The sequence below is a fragment of the Gymnogyps californianus genome, chromosome 1 (assembly GCF_018139145.2).
Source record: "Gymnogyps californianus isolate 813 chromosome 1, ASM1813914v2, whole genome shotgun sequence".
Lineage (NCBI taxonomy): Eukaryota > Metazoa > Chordata > Aves > Accipitriformes > Cathartidae > Gymnogyps > Gymnogyps californianus.
In genome coordinates this window covers 16,780,939-16,808,186 of record NC_059471.1, presented here as the reverse complement: position 1 = coordinate 16,808,186, position 27,248 = coordinate 16,780,939, and the positions used below count along the sequence as shown (strand labels likewise).

The following is a 27,248-nucleotide window of genomic DNA, read 5'->3' as shown; positions in this document are numbered from 1 at the left end:
TTATCTTAATGGATTCATGTGTTTGTGAGAGGACATGCAATTAAAGATCACTGCTTGCAGCAAGGGAATCTTCCACTTTTGGAATGCCTCCAGGAATCAGCACAATTTCACTGCTTCCTACTGATACCATGCTGGGTTTTTTTCCATGCTGTTTTTTTTTCTGATCACTTCTAAAGAACCCAAAGCTTTAAAGTCTCTGTGTCACCTTTCCTTCTTAGAATACTGTCTCAATATGTATTATTGATAAATGCCACTTTTGTGGATTAAATGTCTCAGAATCTCACATGCATCTTTTTTGATTATCTAAAAATGATTGACTGAATATTAATTTTCTTTGAAGTTGCAGTCATTTATGAAAAAGCTGTGAGACTCCGTTGCATTGAAATTTCCAGACAGGAACCTGGAATTCTGTTACTGTCTGGTTTTCAATCTTAAGACAGTCAATGACAATCAAAACAATAATACAATGTAAAAGTACCAAACTTTGTACTTAGTATTTATAATTTAATTACATTTCAATCCACTCTTGTCTTTTTAGTCAGCAATTAGAAGTGTCACCAAATCCTTTAGATACCTGTTCCACTCATATTCATCTTGCTGAATATTAAATTAGGTGCTGTTAAATTAGATGCGTAGTGGGGACTGGTGTCTTTAAAAATTGTTAACAAATTACTAATTTGTCCTCTTTCGAATAGATAAGGAGTGAAAATAGCAAATCATCTTGATGGGTATATAGTAGACTTATTTTTAATATTACATTTTAAAATGCTGACCCTGACCTTTTCAAAACTTACATTAACTGTACAGTTAAATTTTGTATGAAAAAATATCTAAAACTTCTCTAGAGAAATGTATACAATTTCTTTATCTTCGTTGGTCTTAATTCTTTCTTCCTAGGTACGTAAAATATGCTGTAAAATATCAGCATTTAAGATATCTCTTTTTTTAAAATCCTGCTATATCTAGTAAGACATACTATCCAAGTTGGGAGAAGGCTAAGTGACAAAGGTAATGTTCTCTTGAAGAACAATTTATTTCTTATATCTGCTGAGAAGTATTAAGAATTAATGTTCTTTTTTTTAATTGGTGAGAGGGTGCTGTAGGACAGCTATACTGTGCTCTGAAATAAAGCACATAGACTGTTTTACAATTGTTTGTAAATAGTAAAGTACCAAATAAAGGTTGAGTTTAGACTGGTTTTGCCAGCTGTGTTTGTAGAGGAGAGAACATCTACACACAGAATGTTATTTGTACTGTCTGAATGTATACATGCCTCATGTAAGGTTGGTGTCTGTTGTGCTGTGAACAGTCTCAGGCTTCGGTCCCTTTACCAAGGTTCAGTCATGTTTGTTGTCAGGCAGGCATGGCCCTAACATGCTTTTTCTGATGAAGTGCTAACTTACGTATACACGATACTTATGTATGCTCAATACGTTCACAAAACAACATCCCCTAGGCTACTACAAAGTCACATATATTTGTATATGTATTTTTATCTTACTGTTATAATGTGATCAAAACAGTTTGGTGTAAGTCTTCTCCAGTGTCATTCTGTGCCCTGTGTCCTCATCTCGGTGTTCGTGCACCATTCTTATTACACAGGCCCTTGCCCTCCCTTGTTTAATAAATTTTCCTCTGTTATTCACTTAGAATTAATTGCACGTCTCATACCATTCTCAGCTTCATTAGCACATTTAAACTTCTGTAACCATCTTATCTGTCAGTCACAGCATCTAAGGCTATTTTGACTGTTGGTTTAGAAAGTCTTTTCAGCAAAAGTGTTTATTAATATATGTACTTTATATGAGTATGTTCTGATCGATGCTCTGGTGAGAACTACAGTAGACTCTGCACAAACAAAAGTTCATCTCTGCTCAAAGTTCACTCCACAGTTCTGTTTGCTTTGCTGTTTCAAATCCATTTCTAGGAGGCATATTGCAGTGGTTATGATTTTAGTGTATTCCTGTTGAGATATTCTGAAAATGGCTGTCCTGGATGTTTTTGGACTCCCATATAAGTTTAACAGTATGCTGTGTTTACAGTGTCTTAGTGTAATATCTAGGATTCAACAAATATCCAGGTTATGAAATTGATACTCAAAAGGGCAGCTGGACTTTCTGAAGAAGTATAAACAAATAAATTACGCATTTCAACTTCTTCCACATGCAGAATTATAAGTACATCTAAGAAGGATTGTTGATGGTGCCAACTAAAAAATCTTTATAAATATGTTATGTCTTAGAACTATCTTTGGAAAGGTAACATCAGCATTGGAGAAGCAAAAGAATTCCTCTAGAAATTCAGTGAGTGTTTTTGGCAGCTGTTTGCTTGGTATACAAGTATTGAGGTCAGTTAAACATTTTCTTGTAGCTTTTTACCAATAGATTAGATGCTACTAATAGGAATGTGTGTATTTCTCGTATTTTGACTATGGGTTTATCAGACTTGTCAGTGTGGTTACCTGGCATCTGGGTCAACAAGCTCGTTGTGTTGTAGGCTGCTCCATCCCTTATCGTCTTGGGAAAAGGGCAATGTTAAAACAGAGGGGTCTTGTGAACAGCAGAACTAATGAGGTCTGGGTCCTTATATGACTTTGTGACAGACCATAAGAATGCTCTTACCGTCAGAGCTCCCAGATGGTCCCTTAGTTCATCCACCGTAATGACCAAAATTAGCTTACCATCCCCGACCTCCTCCTGTTCAACTGCTAGCTGCTTTGTGGCCATACATAGGTTGGCCATTCCTTGCCACTTAACTATCAGGTGTGCAGAATGCCTTGCCCCTCAACTGGAGATCTGTACAGATAGCTTTGAGAGGTACATATATCTCCTCAAGCATGTATTATGTGGGATTGACCTTGGAAGACTGTATAAAATTTCACTGTAATGGCCAACAGGCCACTTGTTTGATGTGACTTTCAAGCAGAAAAATGGGGCAAATATATTAACTTTAAGGAGGTTTGGTTTTGGAGGGTTTTTTTTGTTTTTGAAAACCAGGCTAATAACTACCAAGCATTTGTCAGTATAAGATGTGTAAACATTCAGTATGCGAGCACAGCAGTTTTGTCAAGTGGTAGGGTAGCTTGAATTTGGTCACATCAGAGAACACATTTGATCTCACCACAGGCAATATCCAGTCACATACGCCAGTACTCGGGGTCTGGTGCATCACGTTACAGGAGATGCTGGAATGCTGGTTGTGTGACAAGTGCCCGGTGGGTCAGATGATGGAAGAGGGCTTGAGTATATAGCCTTTGCCTGCCATGATAAGAAGCTGTATGGCACACAGCTGTATGTTAAGAAACAAAAGTAGGTGATCCCAACTCTAATGAACCATCTACTGGAGTCTGGTTCTTGGTAATCCACATAAAGACAGACTTTGTAACTGGAATCCTGTGGGAGTAAATGGAGCAAATATAAGGAGGCTCGTTGCCCAGTTTCCTGAACTCCAGACCTACGCAACATGTATCTGCACCCCCTATGTTTTCTACCCTTTTGTCAGTAACTTGATAAAATATTTATAACTGTTGATTAATTCATATGACTTTGTAGAACGCATGAAATAATAATTATAAATGCTAGTTGGCCTTGTTTAACATACCAAGTTTTAGCTGAATTGTTAAGATATTTTGGAGGGCTCTAAAATCATCAACAGATCCAATAAAGTGGTAAATTAGTACCAAAATTATCAAATAAAGCAGGCATTGGCTACAAGGGAGATGAGAATTCAATTTTTTAATATTTATTTTTTTAATGGAGTGGAGGGGAGGGTGAATTAGGCTAAGCCATAGCACAGTATTCATTAGTATCTTCCTTAATGATGCACAAAAACATTAGAGGTACACTGCTGAAATTTGCTTTTAATAAAAAATAAGGAGATACTGCTATTACAGATTAGGATTAGAATGCACTGGATGATCTGCAAATTGGAGTAGTGAAACACTGATGAGATCTTAACCATAATGCTGTACAACAAATCTGATATCAGTGAAAGAAATATGAGATCAAACTGGAGTGGATGAAGAGAAAACTGCAAGAAATAATAAGGAAAACAAAAATTCAGTCTTATAAATGGACCTTGGAAAGTTTAACAATTGTTCGTTCTATTAAAAAGTGAGAGAGGGTTATCAACACTCTTGATAAGTGAATAAAAATACAAAGGGAAATTAAGTGAAATGACAGTTTTGACAGGAGAACAAATATATGTAAGCATTAATAAATTGATTGTGTAGTTAAAAGGTTTGCAGTCTTGGCACCAATGTACTGGGATAGTCTTTCTGTGGAAATAGTGGTGGTAAAAGAAAACTTTCTGAAACATAGATTGCTTTTATGAAAGTGATTATACGATGTCTTTGCCTAAAATAGCAGAGATGGACTTGATGACATTAGGTGTTTCTGTGTTCATTATACAAAGATGAATATTACTGAAATTGGTAATTTTACCTACAGAAAGCAAGTTGTAGGTTGGAGCTTGCTATAGAAATTACATATAAAAGGAGAAAGACGTCAGCTATCTATTATCAGTTCCAGAATTTTGTGAAAAGGTTTACATTTCCTTTAGAATAAGTGTTACTTTACATGATGCCAAATAAACCTTGAGATTCACTTACTTTTTTTTAAAGTTTCATTCAAATGTGGGAAACTAATTTTACTGAAACAACTCTGCTTTTGAAGATTCAGTCTTTTGAGGAACAGGCTTGTAAGTTCATAAGAAAAGGGTATTCTAGAGAATTCTGACATACAAAAAAGCTTTATGATTTATGGAAGTTTATGAGGCCATACATTATCAGAATAAATGGTGGTCTTGTTCTTCTGTATTTTCCTAGTTCCTCAGGCTTAGAATGGAAAGAGTGAATACGTGAGATTGTCTGGCCATGGGAAGGAGAAGATGCCTGCTCCAGGGGTGCCAGTGCTGGCAGCAAGATCAATGGATCTCTTCTATTCCAGGAGACATGGAGGTCTATTTGTGGTTGGAGCTACCTGACTAGAGAAAGTATAGATCAGTCTGCTATGAAAGTACCTCTTATGAAGAAGACTGCCTGATGGCTTAGTTTGCTCTGAATGTATGACATTATCAGATAAGCCTTTTCATGAAATTAAAAACCAAAGCCAATATTTTTCTGGTTTCCGGATCTGGCTTGGAATTTTTTATCCCCTTCTTTGTCAATTCAGGTGGGCCATTATCTGTTGCTAATTTTAATTGGAATTGTGGAAGCAAAATCCTTCAATAGAAAAGTTTCCTTAAGCTTTAAAATAGGCAAGCTTGACTCAAATTTGCAGTAAGGGCAGTTTATGCATCTGTAGCAGTATAACTAGCTCTTTAAATAGGTGTAAATAAAATATACTCAAGTTTCTTCATGTTGGCAAAGCGGAGTAAAATATTTTTATTGTAAAAAAATAGTGAAGGCCAACTTACCGTACAAACAATGCACTTCAGTATAGGGATTTTCACCAGAAAAACTTGACTGCTGAAAGGGAGATTGCACTGTCTTAAATGTAAATCAGTTCTGAAGCCAGTTAATTTATGCCACTGTAAATGAAGCTGACAATGTGCAGCATAAGCTGTAAGCAAACATACAGCTTTCTAGCAAGGCTAGAGGTACAGGATAAAATCAGTATCAATTGACTAAACACTCAAAGTTGCACTGTCACCAAACTGTCTCTAAATGACCCTATTTGGTAAACCCTAGCAATCCTGTGATTAGGCCAGGCTGTCGGTGTTTTTGTTTTCTGTTATTTTAGTCTGGAGTGCCTAATGGGAATGCACTTAGCAAGCAGTCTAGTAGCCTGTATCTCCCTTCCACTGTAAGCTGTAGAAAGACCATTGGTCTGCTTTGAGTTTGGGGGTTTGTAGTACACAGATTAGCCTTTTGGAATGTAAAAATATGTAACAAAGTTTTCCTTTTCCATCTTCATTTGACATGAAATTGTAAGAGTTTGGGGTTTTCTGAGGGTAAGCCTAAGACTAGTCTCTCTTAAATGACCATTAAAAATTTTAACACAGTCCTTGGTGTGCTTCCTGTGGACTTTATTGAAAAAATTCCTACAGGTGGGTACTATTTGTAGAGTTGTTCTTTGATATATGTCAGATATTTTACAAATATTTTTCAAAGTATGCTATGTATATATATTTTGCAAAGTAGAAGTATTATTATCAAATTAAATTCAGTGTAAAGGTCACTTATAACACAAATTTATAACTGTGCACAGGACTTACAAACCAAATTCAATGCTGGGAATTTTTTTGTTTGTTTTATGGTATATTGATTTCTTATATTTTTTTTAAATAGTAAGACTGTAGAATCAATTACTTATTTTTCCATTTCAGTTTCAGGAATAGATTGAAGAAACCATGGCCAATCAACGGGATTACATTAGCAGACCTACTTGCAATGGAATTTCTGTTCCTGAAAATAAAATCAATTCCTTAGTGGCTGAAGGTCATGGACAACAAATTCTAAAAGTACTACAAAAGTTCAGAGAACAAAATACATTTTTTGACTTTAAAATTCTTGTGAAAGATGAAATAATTCCTTGTCATCGTTGTGTACTGGCAGCGTGCAGTGATTTTTTCAGGTAAATCTAATTTTGGCATGAAATTGTAGGAAATGGATTGTAAGTTCTCTGGGAGGGAGGGAAGGAATATAATTACAAAAATTAAAAAGAAATCATCACAGCTTACATTTGCCTGCAGAGTTTTGAGCAAAGCATTCAAACATCGTATTAAGGATAGCAAAAAAAAGAACCAAACCAAAACTACAGTGTTAGATGCCTAACCATACCCCAAATACATCTGTTTGTATTTCCAAAGCGACATGAGGACTCTATGAATTTGAGATTCAGACAGCAGTCTATACTCTGAAATACAAATGTCAAACTGTAAGTGCATGGTTCTGCTGTTAGGTAAAACTGACACAAGTGGTGTATCTTTAAGACTTACCTGTTGCCTCTATCTATACTTGAAGGTCTGCAAGGGTATTGTTTGACTTTGTATGCCACAGTCTATGTACTTTGACACATTTATATTGTGAAACATAACAGATTGATTACGAATACATCTTGCATTGAGCAATTGTGGATAAATTGTACATGGTTTTGGAATGGGGCTGGATTTTGTTTGTCTAAGATGAGTGGTCAGTATAATAGAGTTTGTCTTCAGAGGTATTTAAACAGATACATTTTTTCTAAACTACAGATTTCAGCCTTTCAGCATGAAATGGATCTGTGATCTTCCTTCTGGTGCTTAAAGCGATGCATTCTTAAGGGACAGACAGATCATTCACATACGGGATATTAATTTATGAAGAACCTTGCTAACCTTTTTATTAGTAAGGCTCAAACTTGCAATTCCACACTGAAAGTCTGTTTCCAAATACACTCTTTACTAAAACACAAAGCTAAGATGCTCTAACAATGAAAAAATGGGCTCCTGGAAATGAGTTAATGACCTTGATTCAGTTACCCATACATAGGTGACAAGTGTTACTTTCAAATGGCCTGGAGCATCCCATGGTCTGTGGGGATCTGCCGTATATGACAGAGGATATAGGCTAGACATGTTCTTAGGACTACTGAAAAAAGAAGAAATGCAGATGAAATAAGCTATTTCTCCACTGTAGCAGCAGATTTGTTTTTTCTCTGACACACAGAACTACTTGCATTTGAAGTGTTTACTGCTTGACAGCACAGAGCTGCTCTGGTAGAAAGGAATATTAGGATGTAATAGCTTCCAGGAGTAATTGTTAGAACTGAAGTTAAGCACATGGTAACATATGTGTCCTTTTCACTACCTGCAGGCTCTTCGGGTTAAAATTTGCCAGGAGAGACCTTTCCCTGCGTGTAACAGTTGATAACAGCAGCCATCAAATTCCTAAGTTGTCCTGGAATGCAAGGCCCATTTATTACCTTCAGGGAATAAAAAGTACCTAGGTCCACTAGATAAATTTTAAAATGAAACACCTTTTGTCTTCCTTGGCCTTTGGACTTCTCTTAGTTTTGGTTTCATTGTGTAAACCCAAGATTCCACAATATTTTGCTCCTTACTTGTTAGCTTTCAGAATCAAAGTCTGCCTAGATTGCTCTCCTTCTACTAGTATTGTTCAGTTGCTATTTTACTGTGTAATTTAGAGATTTGTATCATAGCTCTTGGGTTAATGAGGAAAGGATTCTAAGGATCATCATTTAGTATGCAAAAAGGTCTTTGGGACATAAGTGTCTTACTGTAATTTTATGTTCTTGTTCAGGAGGTCAGACAAGTTCTGCTTTACCTGATGTTCACTTCCCAAAGAGTATGCTATACACAGTGATTTCTTTTTTTTTTCTCTTTGGCTTCATAAAAGTATGGGATTTTTAAAATCCCATACTATACAGATACTAATTGTATAACTGAACTATGATATAATACTCTTTTTTTAATAGGAACTATCCATGATATATTAATAATCCAGACTATATACTTAGTACTTGATGATTTATCTAAATCTTTTTCCACTATCATTTTCTGTCAAATTCAGAAGCTGTTGCTATCACAGCTTGATGCTTAGGCTCTGGGAGGGTAGGGCAAGTGATGTTGCAGCACTATTCTGTTGCCAGCACTTACCGGTTTGAAAAACTTTATTTTAGCTTGCCATGTTACATTGTGTGAAACAGTTAAATGTTATTATATATTTAGTAATAGTCAGAGTTGTAATAAAATTTGCACATATCTACTGATCAATAGTTTGTTCCATGATTTCAACCCTCGTCTTTGTATTCAGTCACAATCTACTTTCTGCACAAGTTTCATTGTCATGCAATCCTATGTTAAAACCTCATTTTTTTCTGACATCTGCCTGTACCCATACATCTGTCTGTCAACTCTAAAGCAAGAATTAATTTTCTTCATGTTTTTTCTCCTCTTTCACCCCTTACCTACTTTTATTACTGAGAAATGCACCACTCATCCAACCTGCCATTTGCTGAGCCTGCAATTTGGAAGGCCTTTTTTCACTTAATTTTCTGTATTCATCCACAGTGCATGACCTAAATCATGGGGCTTTTTTGCTATATATTTTTTAAATCAGCCTTTCCTTCTCAAGCTGCTGAAACTGATGCTGCCCCAAACAATTTCACATTTTCTCTCACATTGAGAGCTGCAGACTTCATTGCTCTCTGTGAAAATCCATACAAAACACAGGTGCTGCTATCATTTTTATGAGCCATCACTTTGAATATGTTATCACCACCACTCCTTTCTTCATCAACCATATCAAGCAAATGCATTGTTTTTACTTGTGAGAGCCTCCACATTTTAGACCTATGCCACCTGCCCACCTTGTTGTATGCCCCTGATTGTCTCCTTCCTCTCACATCAGTGTTCTCTGCTGTTTGCTAGATCTTTAATTTGTGTGTATATCTTCTATATTTTATTCACAGAGCCATGTTTGAAGTTAATATGAAAGAACGAGATGATGGCAATGTTACTATTAGTAATCTATCACCCAAGGCAGTGAAAGCTTTTCTTGATTATGCTTACACAGGAAAAACAGAGATAACAAATGATAATGTGGAAATGCTCTTCCAACTGTCGTCATTTCTTCAAGTTTCACTCCTTTCCAAAGCTTGCAGTGACTTTCTAATAAAAAGTATTGATCTTGTGAATTGCTTACAGTTGCTTTCTCTATCGGAAAGTTATGGTTCCATCCGCTTATTTGATCATGCACTAGATTTCGTACAGCACCACTTTTCCTTGCTGCTCAGATCAAGTGATTTTTTGGAGATGAATTTTGAGATACTACAAAAATGTCTCGAAGCTGACGAACTAAATGTCCCTGAGGAAGAATCAGTGTTGAAAGCTGTCCTTCATTGGACCAAACACAACTTAGAAACACGACAGAAATATCTGCCTAATTTGATTAAAAAAGTGAGACTACACCAGTTACCTGAAAAGACTTTGCAGGACTTTCTACATTCTGAAGAACACTTACTTAAGAGTGCTAATTGCTCAGTAATAATCAATGATGCAGTTAAAAGTGTGCAAAACTTTAGTGGACTGTTTCCAGATGCACGTCCTTCAACAACAGAAAAATATATATTTGTTCATAAAACTGATGAAGATGGAGAAAACAGACATACATTCTGCTACAACATCAAAACAGATAAATGGAAAGAACTACCACATACGCACATGATTGATCTTCCAGGGTCAAGTTTATCTAGCTATGGAGAAAAAATATTTATAACTGGAGGATGCAAAGGGAATTGTTATAGGACTGTCAGGCTTCATATTGCTGAACCATTTCATGATGCCACTGACCAAACCTGGTGCTACTGTCCAGTCAGCAATGAATTCTCCATAGTGTCAGCTATGAAAAAACCCAGGACAATGCACACATCTGTTGTAACCTTAAATCAGCTGTTTGTAATAGGTGGAAAGACCAGAGGAGCTCAAGAAACCCGAAGTCTTCTGGATGTAGAATCCTATAATCCTCTTTCCAAAGACTGGAAATCTGTAAGCCAATTGCCAAGAGGTATCTACTATCCAGAAGCAAGTGCATGTCAGAATATAATTTACGTCCTTGGCTCAGAAGTAGAGATTACTGATGCCTTTAATCCATCTCTTGACTGTTTCTTTAAGTATAATGCTATGACTGATCAGTGGTCTGAGCTTGTAGCAGAATTTGGGCAGTTTTTCCATGCAACTCTAATCAAAGCCGTTCCAGTGAACTGTACATTGTACATATGTGATCTCTCCACCTACAAGGTCTACAGTTTTTGCCCAGAAACCTGCGTTTGGAAAGGGGAAGGATCTTTTGAATGCGCTGGCTTTAATGCAGGGGCAGTTGGGACAGAAGACAAAATTTATATATTAGGTGGTGATTATGCTCCAGAAGAAATCACAGATGAAGTTCAAGTCTACCATAGCAGTAGGTCTGAGTGGGAAGAAGTTTCACCAATGCCAAGAGCCTTAACTGAGTTTTACTGTCAGGTCATTCAGTTTAATAAATATAGGGACCCCTGGTCATCTGTACTGACAATTTGCTCTGGAGAATTTTGAAACTCCTGAGTCAAAAGAATCTGTTTAAATGCACGAGTTTTAGAACAGATTTTTAGGTATTAATTTATAGATGGAAAAATATGTACTGTTTTGTTTAACTCCAGTTTAAATTGTATGCTATAGAATTGCTTTTGGAGGAGTCCATTAAATTGTCATTCATGCTAGTCATTATATGGAAAGTATTACTTAATTTTATATGCAAGTATTCTCTGTAATTATCTGAATAATTTGCAAAATGATATTACTTTTCAAAAAAGCATAGTCATGAGGAATTCATTGTGTAATATATGCCATTATTTGTGTAATATTCACAGTTGTCCCAGTAGACAAATTGCTGAGTGAGAAAACTGACTGTGATACTGTTTTCCCTATGTAACTGAAGTTGAAAAGAAATCTACATTAGTGTTGTTTTATTTTGTTTTTTATATTCATAAACCTGTAAGAGGAATTCATTGTCAGCTTTATCTTATTAGAATGACCTTAGCAAGGGCAAGAGCCAAAGTGACCTTCACAGCATTAAAACCAGGTATCTAACTTGAAGAGACTGAGAATTCCTACCATCTCACTTCAGCTCTTCAGTTTTACCAGTTTTTCCCCATCTTTGTGCCTTAGTAGTAGCTATAGTTTCTGTTTTCATCCCATTAACTGTGGCAAGATAAACTTTGATAACATATTGCAGGGTGGGCAAGATTTCTACAGGATGGATGATTCATGTGGTATCTGTGCTTCAGTCATGCTGTTAACTAAAGAAAAAACACTTCAGGATGTTTTCTAACAGAAGTCTTCCATCTCTGAAGTCTCCAGTGCTACCTACTTAGCAGCCACTAGGCTGCTTACAGCAGCAAGCTGTAAAATAAATTTTAGTTGTTCCTTCGGTTAACTATGGGAAAAGTTCGTATCTTGTCGTACATCAAATACAAAATTACAAAAATAAATCCCCATATTTAAAATAAATAGTATTTCTGAGGTGAAAGAATTCATTTTTTAAACTTCTATAGTGGTTTAAATGGATTAAAACACTTTATCTTGTACTTCATGGTAATTTTAAGTGTTAAAATACTACATGGTAAACACTACACAATATATTGCTTGATAAACTTCCAGTAGTCATCTATTATAATGTTAAAATTGTAATGGACTTTTAGTATTAATATTAGTTTAGGCATACATTGGGAAGTAAATTTGATCTCATGCATACAAAGTGGGACCTGTGTCTGACAGGACACTGAAATTAGCTAGGTTTCATAAGTTCATTTGTAATCTTCCACAGCCTGAGCATTTTCTTTCTTACCAGCTATTTGAATAAGATATTGGGAGCCCTTATGTTCCATATAAGTATCATTTAAGCAGTAAGGTTGTCTTATGCCAGACAGAATGGTTCTAAACATCTAAGCACATCTTTTCCAAGCAGTTCAAAAATGAACAAAATTTAGTGAGATGTCTAAAACATCTTTCATATGGCTTGAGACGACTGCGGTAAGTTCATTATTACAACAGTACTGCATGTACTTTTTGCAAAACTCAAGCTCAATATTAATGCTTAAAGCTTAATATTGCCTAGCAACATACTTCTGTTTTAAACAGTAAACAATGGAAAGTTCCAATTCTGTGACTGACTCTATAATTTGTTATCAGATACCTTTATAAATTTAGATCACATTCATCATCAATGTTTTCACAAGGATGTAAATGAAAATTATGCACATTTGTAGAACATACTAAGAGTGGAACCCTCCCACTCAATAATTTTTATCAAGATGCGTGTCAGTTCTGTAGAAGTAAATAGCTTATTGTTACAGTATTTCTGGCAACTTCCGCATTTATTTTGCTCTTTTCATAGTGAGTCTCCAAATCATATTATAACTACACTTAGCTAGGTAACCTTTACAATCACCATACTGAAATGCAACCTTTTTTATATTGGAACACAACTACTTTTTGTTAGTGCAAAGCAAATGTATTGAATAGGAGAGATGGAGAATACTATTCCTGCTTACTGAAACAGTAGGAGAAAAATAGACGTATAGGAGAACAGTAGTTTTAGCATTAATAAAGCTACTCAAGGTAGCATAGAGACTTCATTAACCATTATTTCTTGCAACTTGTCACTTCATCAGAATACAAGGCCCAATTCTCCTTTGCTTGTGTTTTTGTGTTGTTTTTATACCTGAGTAATATGAGTATGCAATTTATGCAATGAGAAAAGTAATGTACTATGCCCATAGTACATGGGTATAAATAGCTATGCAAATTGGAAGAGACTAGAGAATTGCGAAGGTTTTTTAATTGCCACTGTCATGACCAAATTGCTGGGTCACATAAACAGCACGTGAGTCAGTCAGTAATTCAGGTGATGCTCTTTCCTCTAAGTTTTTCCTTACAGCAAATTTTTTTTGGCAGTCTTCCATCCAGCTACTTGCTGTATGTATAAGCTTCTGGCATATGACATCAGACAGAGCAATGACGTATGTGGTAAATTACTCAGTATATATAGTGAAAACTGAATGAAGCTTTATTTGGAAAATAGACATGCTTCTTTAATATTCTATGCTACATTTGCACAGGAACTAATGTCAGTTCCCAGTTTGACAAATCATTCATGGATTTCAAATGGAGTTGAGCTCTCTTAGTGATCAGGAAATAATGTAGTGGTGTCAGTTACTTTATACCATTGCTTACAGAAAAGTTACTGTGAAATAGTACTGATTTTCTTCAGTTATGTAGGTAAGCCTGTATTACAACTCTCACAGAGGAAAAAAGGTCATTTGCCACAATTCCACATACAGAGAGTTAAATCTGATAGCAGAGTTGAGTGCAGAAGAAGCTGCGTTAGAAAGTCATGGTTAAAAACAAGGCTTTATGATAGAATTAAGGGCCTGTGTTCCAAATCCTGTGATTAATCGCTAATGATGTAAGAAATCTCAGCAAAGTCAAGTACACTGCTCAGAAGAATATGGGTTACTTGCATGAGTAACTGCTGTAGGTCTGGATCAAACAGATTTTTCAGTCTACTTTACGCAGCTGTTATGCAATTTTAAAAAAGTCACAAAATTAGTGTAAAGCATTTTTTTACATCTTTTCTGACTTTTCAAAGCTCACAGTACTTTATGAAAAAGTACCTTCCTCTAAAAATAGTCGATGACTAGATTAATGATTACCTATGTTCTCACTGAAATGTAGTAAGATGTTTAAAACATACAAATTGCATGTAAAGTTATAATCTACTATTTGCACTTAAACGATGTAACCAAAACATTTCTAATAGTATTCTATTATATGTCACAGAACACATTATAAGCATGACCAGTATAATATACATGAAGATAATATATATTGTATGTGGGATTTTAATATCCAGTAATGATTATATTGGAAGACTGCTATCAAAACATTATGGCACTTTGATAATGTTATCATACTGGTTTAGTTGTTATAATAAATATCAATTATTCAGGTGTTTATATGGATTATGTTTGCACAGACCTGATGATTATTATTTATGTACTAATGAATTTATTTTCTATATTCTAAATATATTTGTAGTAAGTCAGTTTACTGCTGTTAAAAATTCATTATATTCACAAAATGGAGTAGATTTACTGGGTCAGATTTATTTCTGGTATTACTCCATGAAGAAAGCTGTATACCTTCTCTGATTAGTAGTAGGTAGTAGGTAAGGTATAGGCTATAGAATGTGCTGTCTGCAGTTCATAATGTGGAGTTTAATTTTAGACGTTTCTGTTTGTAGGTGACCAACAGGAGGCAGCATGAGATCTATTTTAATTAAAACAGACAGAAACCAGGGATATATTTGACGACATTTATAGCTGAATATTCTGCTCACTTTACTTTTTTTCCCTTCTAACATCCAATAAAACATAGAGATCGGTAACATTTTGCTGCTGCCTGGGCTCTGCTGTATGTGGAAAGTATGATACTACGTTTGCTGAGATGTTCATTCTTTTGTGAAATAAAAGCACCGAGCAACTGAATCCTTCTCAGGTCTTATTTTGTTTCGGTGAGTTTCAAAATACAGAGAATCTACAATGTTTCTAATGAGGTTAACTGCTTTTCCTTTCTTTCTTTTTTCAACTGGAGAACATTTTGAATGTTAGATTATAACCAAGAATGCATGCATGAAAACTGCAGTGAGAGGAGTTTTTTAATTATCCTTGGACCTTGTATTGGTATATCCTTTGTGTATCAATTTGCTGCTCCCACACTAAATTTGATTTAGTCTGCTGAAAATTTGTAAGTTTACCATTGTAAAGTACTCATTTAAATTGGTATCTTTTTTTATTGGATCCATCTAGCTCAGATTGATATATAGGGTTTTTCTAACAGTTTAAGTATTGCAGATGATTAGGTATTTGACTGAAATGGGCTTCCGTACTACTTAGAAGTGGCTTTAAATAAAAGGAGATATAAGCTACTTAGTCTAAAATTCGTGAGCAAAGGATGCAGAAATGGCATCAATACAAAGTGAGGGAGCCCTGTGTTGTCTTGTATTCTTCCAGAACTTAAAATTCTGTGACCTTCAAATCTCTGTATAGATAAAGTAAGAGTTACAGCAATAAAAATTAACCTTCCAACACACCAAGGCCTTTGCCCCACAGCTAGCAGAAGCCATTTGGAGACATGTACAAAGTGTTCCGACAGTGTTCACAATGTTAAAAGCTTATATTGAACAATGAAGGGATTCACAGACCAAATTTGAGAGCTGTAGTTGTGTAACCCTGTGCACAATCAGAAGAAAACTGGATATGCATGTTCAACAGATCCAGGGAATTCACCATGGACTTGCACAGTTTGTATCTGAAGTAGACCGTATGGTGGGGCTCTTCTCATTGTCATCAAAAGCAAGGAAGCAGAGTCTGGATTTAATGAATAAAAGACACATAAATTACACATAATTATCACACATAAATTACATGTAAATTCAAGACAGTTCACATGATTGAAGGAGGTCCAAGAATTTTTGTTGGAGGAAGCTGATCTATACCAAGATTTTTCACCTGTGATCAATAGCCTCTGTAATGGTAGAATAACAACAGGGGGAGAAAGCAGAGCTATTCAGAATTACGTGCACAGCTACCCTAGGAAATCAGATGCTTCCTAGTTCAAATTATTCTAATTGACAGTAATCATATTTAGTGTTTTTGTGCTTCACAATAAAAGGAGGATACTCAATGAGGTATGATTAGCACTAATTATTTTTGCAGGTGGGCAGAGGTTCAGACTGCTAATGACTTCCACTCTACTTGTACCTGAATCTAGTTTAAACTAGCTTGCAAGACCTTTAGGGCACACTTGCATCTTATTTCTGAGCACTGTCAAAATACTGGTAATAATGTAAACTGAAGCCTAGTTCATACATAGGCCTTAGTAAGAAATATCCCTGTATAATATATTGCCAGCAATGTGGCATAGTCTTGCTACCCTAATCCTCACTATTTTCCTTTTTAAATTTTATGGTATTCAGTACACAACAGGCAAGTATGGCAGCAAAACTATTGTCACCTGTTAAGTAAGCTGATAAATTCATAGCCTTTCCATGTTTAGTTTCTATAAATATTTTCAGGAAGTTCACTGCCAGAATTGTTGACTGAAACTGGAAAATACCATTTTAAAGGAGATTTGTAGTTTCATCATCACAATTATGATCACTAGAAGCTATATTAATCAAATAACCTATTGTCCAGTGAAAATGCTTAAGTCCAAATACTGAACACAGCCCAGAACTTGCATTTGAAAGGATTGAGCAAGGAATTATTAATAAATATGTAGAATAATACATGCATGCATCAGGTTAGGCAGAATAGAGGTAGCAATCTTAAGAAAAAAAAAGATTTTGAATTATCTACCTGAAAGTAGTGCCTTAAGCCTACACAAAAGTTACATTACCAAGGCAACAGGATGTAATACAAAGAGCAAGTGCCACACTTCGCTTGTGGCTGAGGAGACAAAAAGGAAGAGCCCAAGAACAAAGCTCCACAGAAGTGTTTTGTGTGTGTGTTCACTTACATTAATGACATGGTAGCTTACGTAAGCAGGACTTTCCAAAAGATAATTATTTATTACAGTATCTCCACAAACGTTATTTCACTACTTTAATCACAAAACCCACAATAAACTCAAACCACACAGTTTAGGAAGAAATGCAAATTGCTACGCGTTAGCTCTGCCATCATAAGCCTACTGGCCACACTGGCTCCGGCTGCTGTTTTCTGGTTGCTCCTACACGGCCGTGGAAAGGCCCACGGCGCAAACCCGCGCGCTGGGGCTGGGGCTGGGCCTGCGCTCGATGGCGCACCGGGAGGTCGAGCTTCCCCCTCCCTCATAGACCGCCGCAGAGCGGCGCCAGCCCTCTCCCACCATCCCCGGGCTCCCTGCCGCGCCGCCCCCTCAGACAAAGCAGGCGGGGCGGCGGTACCGGGACCGCCCTGTCTGGCTCCTCCATGACCCGGTGAGATCCCCGCCGCCGGAAGCTCATTGAGGCGAGAGGAGGGCCTTGGCAGCCGCTAGCCAGTCACTGGCAGGCACGGGGAAGACAAGCAGCGACTGTAGCCAATGCTGTCTGGGGGCTGCGCACGGCGGCGGCCCCGCTGGGAGAGGAGTTGCCGCGCTCCAAGCGTATGTGGGGGATTCCGGCCCGCCTGGCGCGTCAGGGCGGTGAGGGGGCGGGGCGGGGGAGAAGTGGCGGACGCGGACCGCCAATAGCCGTGCGGGAAGGACTGACAGGCATGCAGCTCGCCCAATGGGAGGGCGGCGGTTGTTAAAGGGCCGGCGACCTGGAGGGGAGAGTTGGGCGCAGGTGAGTACTTCGCGCGGCTCCCCGGGGACCCGAGCGGGGCGGGGAGCGGGCTCGGCCCGCGGCAGCCGCTCCCCCCGTGGGGCTGCTGCCCGCGCGGCGTGCAGGCAGCCCCCGGCCCGTTTGTGGGGGGAGAGCGGTGGGGCTTCGCCGCCCTCGGCCCCTGAGGGCGGTGGGGCGGTTGCTCGCCGTCCTCGGCGGCCCCGCGGGGAGGCCCTCCTTCTCTTCCTCCTCTTCTGGGAGAGGCGCGGGGCCCCGCCGGCCCGCCCGCGGGTCACTTGCCGGGGGGTCCCTGGCCTGCGGCGCGGGTGGGGGCCGCGGGCCCACCTGCTCCCCGGGGCTCAGCGCGGCGGGGGCCGCGCCCGGGGCGCTGCCGCCTTCGCGGAGCGGGCCCGGCGGGGCTCGGGGCCGTGCCGGCCGGGGCAGCCGGCCGTGCCCTCGCCTTTCTTTGTTGCCTTCCTCGGGCTCCCCGCAGGGCCTCGTGCGCCTCCTGGCGGGACGGGGCCGGCCCCGCGTCCCCGCTGGGCGGCTGGGCCGCCTCGGACCTGGGGGCTGTGCCTGCCTTCGTCCCTCCAAAATGCGCGCCCTGCTCGGAGGGGAGGTTTTCTCCCGTTCATGGCCACTGCTGTTTCAGGGGAAGCGGAACTTTCGACTGATGAATCTGTGGATTCAGCAGCCTGAATCCACAGCTGCTTTCTGTTCTCCGTACCTTCTCTATTCTGCGCTAAATTATCCTTTTAGGTGTTGTTGGTTCCCTGTAGTACTTGCCTTTTCATGTGGTCAAACCGCAAGCTCCCTGCAGGGAGGACTGTCCATTTGGTGACATGTTCAGCAGCACCCAGATTCTTCTGTACTGAACCCTCTCTTAGTACAAAAGCGTAAGTTGTTCCAAGCCAAGGTAGCCGTCAGTTGTGAATCACATACGAGGTTTTCCGGAAAGCCCTAGGCTTTCATATCATGCAAAGATCCTCAGACTCTCAAATTTTATTTAAAAAAAAATACAGGTAGCGGGTCCTCCTGAATTAAAGTTTTTTTTTCTTCAGTCATAAGTTCTGAAAGTTTAAAAACAAAAAAAAAAGAAAAAGGCGAACCATCAAGACATCATACTTTAAAAGTAAAGTAATGGTTTTTCTAGATAATAATTCAAATTTGATGGTAGCAACAGTCCTTCAGTCCTGGTGAATGTATGGATTTTTTTTGTTTGCTTGCTTGCTTGTTTTGTGGGGGGTTTTTTGTTAGTTTTTTTGTTGGTCCAGCACGTGGTCATACAGTAAGGTGTGAGCAGAGGAGACACAAAGACCTAGAGGCAGAATGTGGATGCCTCTGTCATTAAGTACGTCAAAGTTATTCAGTGTATGCGTGTTCTGTGTGTTTATGGCGTTTTCAGTTTAGTTTTGCAATGCTTGTTTTGTTTCAACCCTGACAAGTAGTTTGTGTTTCTTTAGTCCAGTGACGAGGACTTTCTGACTATAGGTTGCTTCTGGCCTGACAGGGCTGCACCAAACTTATAGCTCCATGTTGCCATCTTTCCTGGAAGACCCTTAAAATCTTTCTGTTACCATATGATCAGAATTGTTTCTTTTTTTTTTTTCTAGCCAGCACTTTGCATGTCTACCCAAACTGTAAAAATACGCATTTTGCATTTGCAGCTAGCACCATGCTGTATGATGGGTGCATGGCTGGTCACGTAATGGGCTGTTTGCATCCTCTGTTATTTCCCAGGGATTTCTGTGTCACTTGACCAGACTGTAGCTATTGCTTGTCAGGTAGCTGATGTCTTTGATCATGTACCAGAAGTACTTTTGGCTGTATAGTTGAGAAGGAATTTTTTTCTTGCAGATGTCTTCTCTTACCTTCATAGTGGTGTAGGTGGCTTAATCTGACCAAAAGATTTTTTTTCAACGCTGTTCTTTTCTCCACATACTTTTTGTGAGTGAACTGCGCATCTTCCTAATTTGTGCACTCAGCAAATATTATTTGCTGTAGAATCCTCTGCTAAAGACACTAAAATGTAGAGCAGTTACAGTTCTGATTTCAGAAAAAGTGTGATATCCGACTACTGTTTTTTTCCAAATGTATGCGTTTCATGTTTTAGACTTCATATCAGAGCAAAACTTAAACATGCTCTATGTTATGTTTTTGTAAATTGTGCTTTTCAGAATGGTGATAGGGTTTTTTTTCTGTAACTATCTAGAATGTGTACAAATCCTAGCTTATTACCATTCCTGTCCCTTATATACTTTGAGCATGTAACAGTTTGTTTTTCTGCATTAAAGAGTAATATCCTGGAGACCATCTAGCAATGTCAGAAAACAGAATATCCCAAACCTCAGCTCTAGTTAGATAATAATGCTCTTTAGTTAATGTGTCAGAAAGGTAAAGAGTCCCACAGTGGAGTTGATCTAACTCTGGGAGTCAATATACTGTTAAGACAATTAATTAACACCCATTTATATTAATAAGAAAGGAGTTGTCTGTAATGAGGCAATATACTTTCAAAAAGGAAAGAATTAGAAAAGGTAAGATGCCCTTACCAATTCAAGTTAGTAGTCCTGAGTTTTAAAATAGGTAGGCTTTGCTGCTGTTTTACTGGGAAATTCAGGGGCTTGTATCAGACATGTTCTAGCAAAAAAAAAAAAGTCTAAAAGAAAACTTTACATAATAAAGGAATTGGATGCCAGTAGTTTCCAAGTGAGTATTACCATTCTTAAAGGTTATGTGCTTGGCTTATGGCATAAAATCCAAACCCAAGATGAGGCACTTCACAAAGAGTGGCTGGGGAGATGAGACAGGTGATGCACAACACCTGCGCAAGGAGCAGTGAGACTGACCCACAGGGTAGCCGGACATTTGTGTGTTCTAACTCAACCTTCTCTGGAGCTAAGGTGAAAGCTTGGCTGTCTGTCTTCTGCATTCATGTAGAATTATATTTAGAAAACAACATTGATGAAAATTTGATTTGAAAACCCAATTTTTTTTTTGTTTTCCTGTGATTGTGCCCACTTTATCCTGCTGTGCTAGCACTGAAAAATTTAGGGAGGGCCAGGGTAAATAGAGATACCATATGAGTCTCTCAAATCCTGTAGTTCCCTGTTATTGGGGAATGACCAAAACCTTGTTCATCCCAGCTGAGGCTAAGTAAAGGACTTAGCCAGTGTATATCTTGAAACAAAAATGTCTGTGATTGAGCAAAAGTATGATATTTAGGTACCTTAAGAGACAGTTAAGTATCTACTAGTACTTGCAAGAGTTTGACTTATCCAACTGGCAAGTACTTTGGAAAATCTGACCCATTTTTCCATAGTTAGCAAAGTACTTGAATGTTCACTTAAGTACATGCTTAAAATCAAATGAGAAAGTCTACTGATTTCAGTAAAAATAAGTGTGACCTTATAAACGGAGGTTCAGCATCTTGGTAGTGACAAGTCAGAAATACTATAATTCTTGTGAAACTTATGTTGTATGTAAGAACTCTATGTAATTCTTTTTACCTGGAAGACCAACTCAAAATGGATACCTCTGAATCTTTCACACACACTCCCCACCCTGAAAACAGGTAAGTGCAAATGTGTGTGTTTCTAAAGCCAGCGTGAAGATATGAGGACTTGGTCATTCCCCAGTAACCAGGAATCACAGCTTTATATATTTATCAGTCCAGAATAATTGCCTTATTAACAGTGAAGCTTCTAAAAGTGCTCTTAATTCATTCTGTGTGCAGGTAACTTTTCTGAAGAATTTACCTGCTCGGTGACTTTTTAAAAGTTAAAAAAAAAAATCTTAAACAAGATAAGCTTAGAATTTGATACATAAGTCAAGAAATTCAGTTGTCATAATAAGAGAAAAGCACTAGCACTGTAATTTGTATTTGAAAAGCACAGCAGGTACCAAATAAATTGATTTACTGCCAGACAAGTAAATATGATGCTGCTTCCTTGAAAGCCCAAGTATCTTTTCATAGTAAACTTAAAATAATGAAGGTTAAGGGAGATGCTTAAAGATCAGATAAAAGGTCTCAGAAAAAAATTATGTAATTCTAGCAGATACAGTGCTGTGTTGTATGTAAATCAGACTTTTTAAAGTGCAGCATTTTTTTTTTTAGTACTGGTGATGTCAAGTTAAGGGTCTACATTAAAACAGTAGGTTATATTATTTTTGTAAATAATTCGCTTTTCTCAAAACCAATTAGTATTTTATTTTCAGAAGGGCAGGAGGTTTCACGCATCTTAAACAGCAACATACAGCTTCCAGCTTGAGTCTGAGGAGTCAGAAGTGCTGGGTAACTGCATGGGAGCACTGTAGAGTGGTCCATGCTGATACACGCTCATGCTTTATGCAGTTGATTTCTTCTTGGGACTCGGTTTTGCATATTTGCTAGCTAGTAACCATTGGTAAATGGATTCACAGTGAGGGCAATATTTTAATGAGGAAAACTAGTAAACCAGTTTCCTAAATGCAATGCTTTAAAAAATACTTGATGCCAGCATGCTTATATGTTGGGTATGAAAGAATGTTGCTTGATATGGAAAACTTTGCAAGTGAACCGCTTATTTACAGTCAATAGCGCATAGGAGATGAAGAACAATGTCTAAACTATTATGTGCATTATCCCCCAAATGGAGAGTTTTTGTGTAATGTGCTGATGTGTATGTTTTAACCAAGTTTGGGCGAATAACAGGAGAAAAAATACTTAGTAATTTAAGAATCCCGTATAGCTGGGGGGGGGTTTATTTAAGGATTAAGTCCATTAATCAGTAGCTATTGAATATATAATCTGCAAGCCATTTGCTTCAGGTGGACAAAAAGTCTATACTAGATTAATAGTGAACAAACATAACAGCTTGAAACTGTTAAGTACTGTATAGTGAATCATCGGCCTACTTGGTTTAAAGCCTTTTAAACCTACCTAAAGCGGTAGGTAACGTGGTACAAAAGAAAGTTCAAAATAAATCCTAAATTGGACCATTACCAAGCAGTCTCTGATCAAGAACCATTTTTTATTCTCAGTCTCTGCTTTCAGGGTTTGGGGTTTTTTTGGTAATATGGTCTATAATATATTCATCACTGCATTAATAGTTCCCTGTTTCTCCCACTCAAACTTTCCACTTTCTGTACAGAGTTGTGCACAATCTGTCAGGTGTATTATGGGGTTTAGCTTTTTCTTCAGCATCGGGCACAGGACCACCTATTGCTGAGGGTAGAGGACTGGACAAACTTTCAACCTGCCATCCCATCTGACATGAGGTGTTTTGCAGTGTGAGAAGGATAGAGGAGGGCTTTACCATGGGCATGTAGTGACTTATTCCTAAATCTATTTCCTGTTAAAACATCTCTAATGCATGACATTTGTTTCAACTAGTAGTTATTTTCTGACATGCAGCAGAATTGCTCCAGTCCTTTTTTTGTGATTAAGTCAGAAGAGCCTCTAAAACTTCAACTTCTCACATTAATCTACCTTTTTTTTTTTTTTAGAATGGAAATTGTGTCTCATTTAAAATGTCTCAGAAATTTCAGTCCCCTAAACATTTCATGTTTTTGAAGTAATGATACAACAATTTTGCCTTCTTTTGGAAATAACTCAGCATTCAAAGTGAAATGTGTATGTCAAATTTCAGCCTTAAGCAAATCCCGACTGGCAAAACTCTAAGAGTTGAAGGAAAATAGCTGTATTTTTGTAATGGAAATATCAACTCAACCTTAACGGTTTGTGACATGGATATATTAATGGATTTATAATTCATATGAGATTAGAGAAGGTATCTATAGCTACTTTATATTCAGAGTTTAACAAAATGGTTTTCTTCTGTCGAATGAACGATCAGTTCAAAATATGCATTCCTTAAATGATGGCTTAGGAGTCAAGTTCGTTAAATGAAAATATACAGTGTATACCTTGGAGATTTATGTTGTTTGCTCTTTTTCTCTTAGGAAGCCTGACAAATAGGAAAATACTACAAAGTGAAGAGAAAATTCACTTCACGAGATCTGAGCTCTGCTTTCATTGGCTTTTAAATTTTATTTGTAGTAATAACTGATTTGTGTCAGATCACCTCTGTAGTCTACTGTGGTGAAATTATTAGGTTAAAGCTGGAAAAAATGAAACAATTAAAAAGAAAAAGAAAAAGCAATTTTAGTGTTCAGGAAACTCAAACTCTCCTTAAGGAAATCAGAAAAAGGAGAGAAGTACTCTTTTCAAAGCAACTTAATACAACAATTAATGAGATGAAACGGAAAGCTTGGGAGGAAATAGCAGAGTGTGTAAATGCTGTAGGTGAAGGAGAGCAAAGAACAGGGACAGAAGTGAAAAGGCGATACCTTGACTGGAGAGCACTCATGAAGAGAAAACGTCTGAATGCGAACATCAAAGTAGTAGGTGCTGGGTTTCACCTTCCTTCATCCAATTTAGATGACTCTCTCAACGAAGACATGGATGAGAAAATGGGATTTGCAATTGAATCTAGTTTTGAATGGCAAAATATCACTGACTTCAGAGAAGCCGGTGGATCTTTAACAGAAATCAAAGTAGAAGAGGAAGAGGAGGATCCACAGAATTTTGAAGTGAGTGACTGACATACATTAGCTATATGCAATATGGCCTTCGTTTCATTTCAGCATAAGGCTTTTTGCTGTGTTTCTTCATAGCATCTGTTTCTGTTTTTTCTGAATGTGTGTATTAAAGAAACTGTAGAAACAAGTATGTTTCAGAGAGATGGTATTCCAATCTAGCAACTTTCAGTTGTGTGTAAGGTCTTGGAAGTTGATTATTAAATTGATGTCGCTCAACTTTGAATATGCATTTGCACGTGTATTTTTCATTTGTATGTGCCATAGATAAGAATTAGTTCAGTCAGTAGAATGCAAATAGGCTGTCAAAGGAAACTGGTTATTTTAATACTTAGGCTGGCTGGCTGGATGAACGGAGAAGAGAAATGCACCTCTTTAACAAATGAAAGTATATGTTACCTGCAGCTACAGAAAGAAATAGAATACTGTTTGCATTTGTTAAAATGAACCCACAGTCAGCCATTCCTCTTTGGCAGAATATTAGTGTGAATGACAAGCAGCTGTGGATCCTGTAGATGGGTTGTTACTCCTAATAGTACTGTGACTGTCCTGGGGTAGGCAGCCAGCTGGAGTGCAGTCAAATGTTTGGATAGTTTTGTTGTGGCTGTACAAATATATAGTTCTCATTTCAAAAAGGGGTACTCAAACAGTTTTGGTTTGGGGTTTTTTGGGGGGGGGGAAGGGGATGAAGCAACTCCTGTCTTAGCTCAGTTGAGATGTGTGCTGGGAAAAAATCAGCATAAGCTTTTAAATGGTAGTGAGACTGCTGTCTGACAACTGCTGAAGAACAGTGTCTGTCTGCTCTAATGCTAGAGGCCTGGCAGTGGCTCTCATTGTTTTAAGATTTTCTGAACCCGTATCTTCTTCAGTTTGCCTTTCTTTTACAGCGTACTTAGTGGGAGACAGTTATCCCTTGTGTACTATGAATTTGTAGCACATAAGGGCTATAATTCTGCACGAGTTGTTACAGTCTGCCAAGTGCAATGGTCCTAACCACCTAGACATCTGTATCATAAATAGCTTTATGGCAAATGTGATAATACAAAATTGGTTAAACAACTGCTGTTTATTGACCCACTTAATACTGTTTGAAGGGTTAGGAGCATGTGAAAAATGTCAGTGTTAAATGTTTTTTAGAAATGAAATCCTCAAGTTAGTGAAGGCTGGGTTAGCTTGCATACCACATAGCCTATGGATCCAGCTGCTCTGATAAATAATTAGTCACAACAAATTCCTAGTGGCTTACATGAATGTTGCTCAGCTATATGAAAAGTAAGAACAACATATGCTTTTTTTAGATTCAGTTTTCTATCAGTGGTTCTGAATGCTTTGTAATATCTATCATGCAATATTTTCTGTATGTTTTTGCATGTCTACTGATTTTCTTTTTTTCATTACCAGATATTAACTTGACGATAAAGCATGTTTCTCTACCTGTATAATAGTAGAAAACAGTCTTTTGATCTAACATGGTTATTTCACAGCAAGTGAGTTAAACAGTTCTGAGTAGCTTTTAAGATGAAAAAACCCAGTATGTTCTTTTCAGTCAAGTTGTGTGTAACATTTATTCTGGCGTAAAGACTGGAATGTAATTCTTGTCTATTGCATTCCTCTCTGCAGTTTCCTATTGAGGAAGAAGAAGAAATTTTGTCATCAGTTTTGCCAGATTCGAAAAAGGAAAATGACCTACCAGACTTCCCCCACATTGAAGAGTTTGGAAATCTAAGCTCTGCTCAAGCTAGGCTAGCCTATGAAGATTCTCACTTGCTTATAAATCTGGAGAAGCAAAAGGTGGAGCTGGAGAAGCAGCGACTAGACATTGAAGCTGAAAGATTGCAAGTGGAGAAGGAGCGCCTGCAAATTGAAAAAGAACGGTTGCGGCATGTTGACTTGGAGCGTGAGAGACTTCAGATTGAGAAGGAGCGACTTCAGATTGAATGGGAGAAACTCAGGCTAGAGACTCTGCATGCTGAAAAACCTGCCCTGGAAAATGACCTCACCCAAGAAAAACCCATCATGCAGCCTCTGGATCTAGAAACTGAAAAGTTAAAACTTGAAAAAGAACGTTTGCAGTTAGAGAAAGAGAGGCTGCAGTTCCTGAAGTTTGAGTCAGAGAAGCTGCAGATTGAGAAGGAACGCTTGCAAGTGGAGAAGGAGCGCCTTCGAATTCAGAGAGAGGGTCACTTGCAGTGAACTTCTCAACTGAAGTGTCAACATTAGTGTTTTGATGTTTGTGAAATAGAGGTAGTTCTTTTCTTAATACTGAAACTGTCCTAGAGGCTTAACACTCTTCTGTTCGGAGTTGAATGTTGATGTTAAACTGAAAAAGAAAAAAAAAAAAAAAAAAAAAAAAAGAATGGTGCTCAGTATGTCAGTGTGCCTACATAAATGAGCTTATGTGTGAAATTGCTTTTCAGTGTATCAGAACTAAGTGTTATGTTCTCTTGTCTTCAGTATTGTGTTGTATTAGTTCAGTCTCCTCCTCTCATAGACACACTGAGAAGAATCAAGGATGAACCTTGTACTTTTTTCACTGTACTAACAGTAAGGAAGGATCAGAATAAACCAACATATGTTGTGAGGGCATGGTGCTGATGATAGCCCACACAGTAAATAAGTATAAGTTAGAACATGATAACACAGAGTCATGATGTGATTGATTCATTAAACTTAATTTCCCCTCTTTGGTTTTTTGCACCCCCACAATTGGAAAAAGAGTTCAAGAATTATCTAAAAGTTAAATTACAAGTTAAATTCACTGCAGTTGTGTTTACTGTTGTTCCATGGCTTGAACTGAATGGGAGTGCAGAAAATAACGTTCTTCCTTTTGCATGAAGTATTC

At 37.9% G+C, this 27,248-nt stretch overlaps 2 protein-coding genes across 2 annotated transcripts; both read left to right on the top strand.

Moving 5' to 3' along the window:
* Window positions 1-9,413: 9,413 nt before the first annotated feature.
* KBTBD3 (kelch repeat and BTB domain containing 3) lies at window positions 9,414-11,034 on the top strand. The gene has a single exon (XM_050905950.1). It carries the CDS (start codon window positions 9,418-9,420, stop codon window positions 11,032-11,034), a length of 1,617 nt encoding a protein of 538 aa, XP_050761907.1. The 5' UTR covers window positions 9,414-9,417.
* Window positions 11,035-17,789: 6,755 nt separating this feature from the next.
* Window positions 17,790-26,738, top strand: MSANTD4 (Myb/SANT DNA binding domain containing 4 with coiled-coils). The gene is made up of 3 exons (XM_050899752.1): window positions 17,790-17,848; window positions 23,771-24,400; window positions 26,027-26,738. Exons 2-3 carry the CDS (start codon window positions 23,939-23,941, stop codon window positions 26,597-26,599), a joined length of 1,035 nt encoding a protein of 344 aa, XP_050755709.1. The 5' UTR covers window positions 17,790-17,848; window positions 23,771-23,938; the 3' UTR covers window positions 26,600-26,738.
* Window positions 26,739-27,248: the final 510 nt, after the last annotated feature.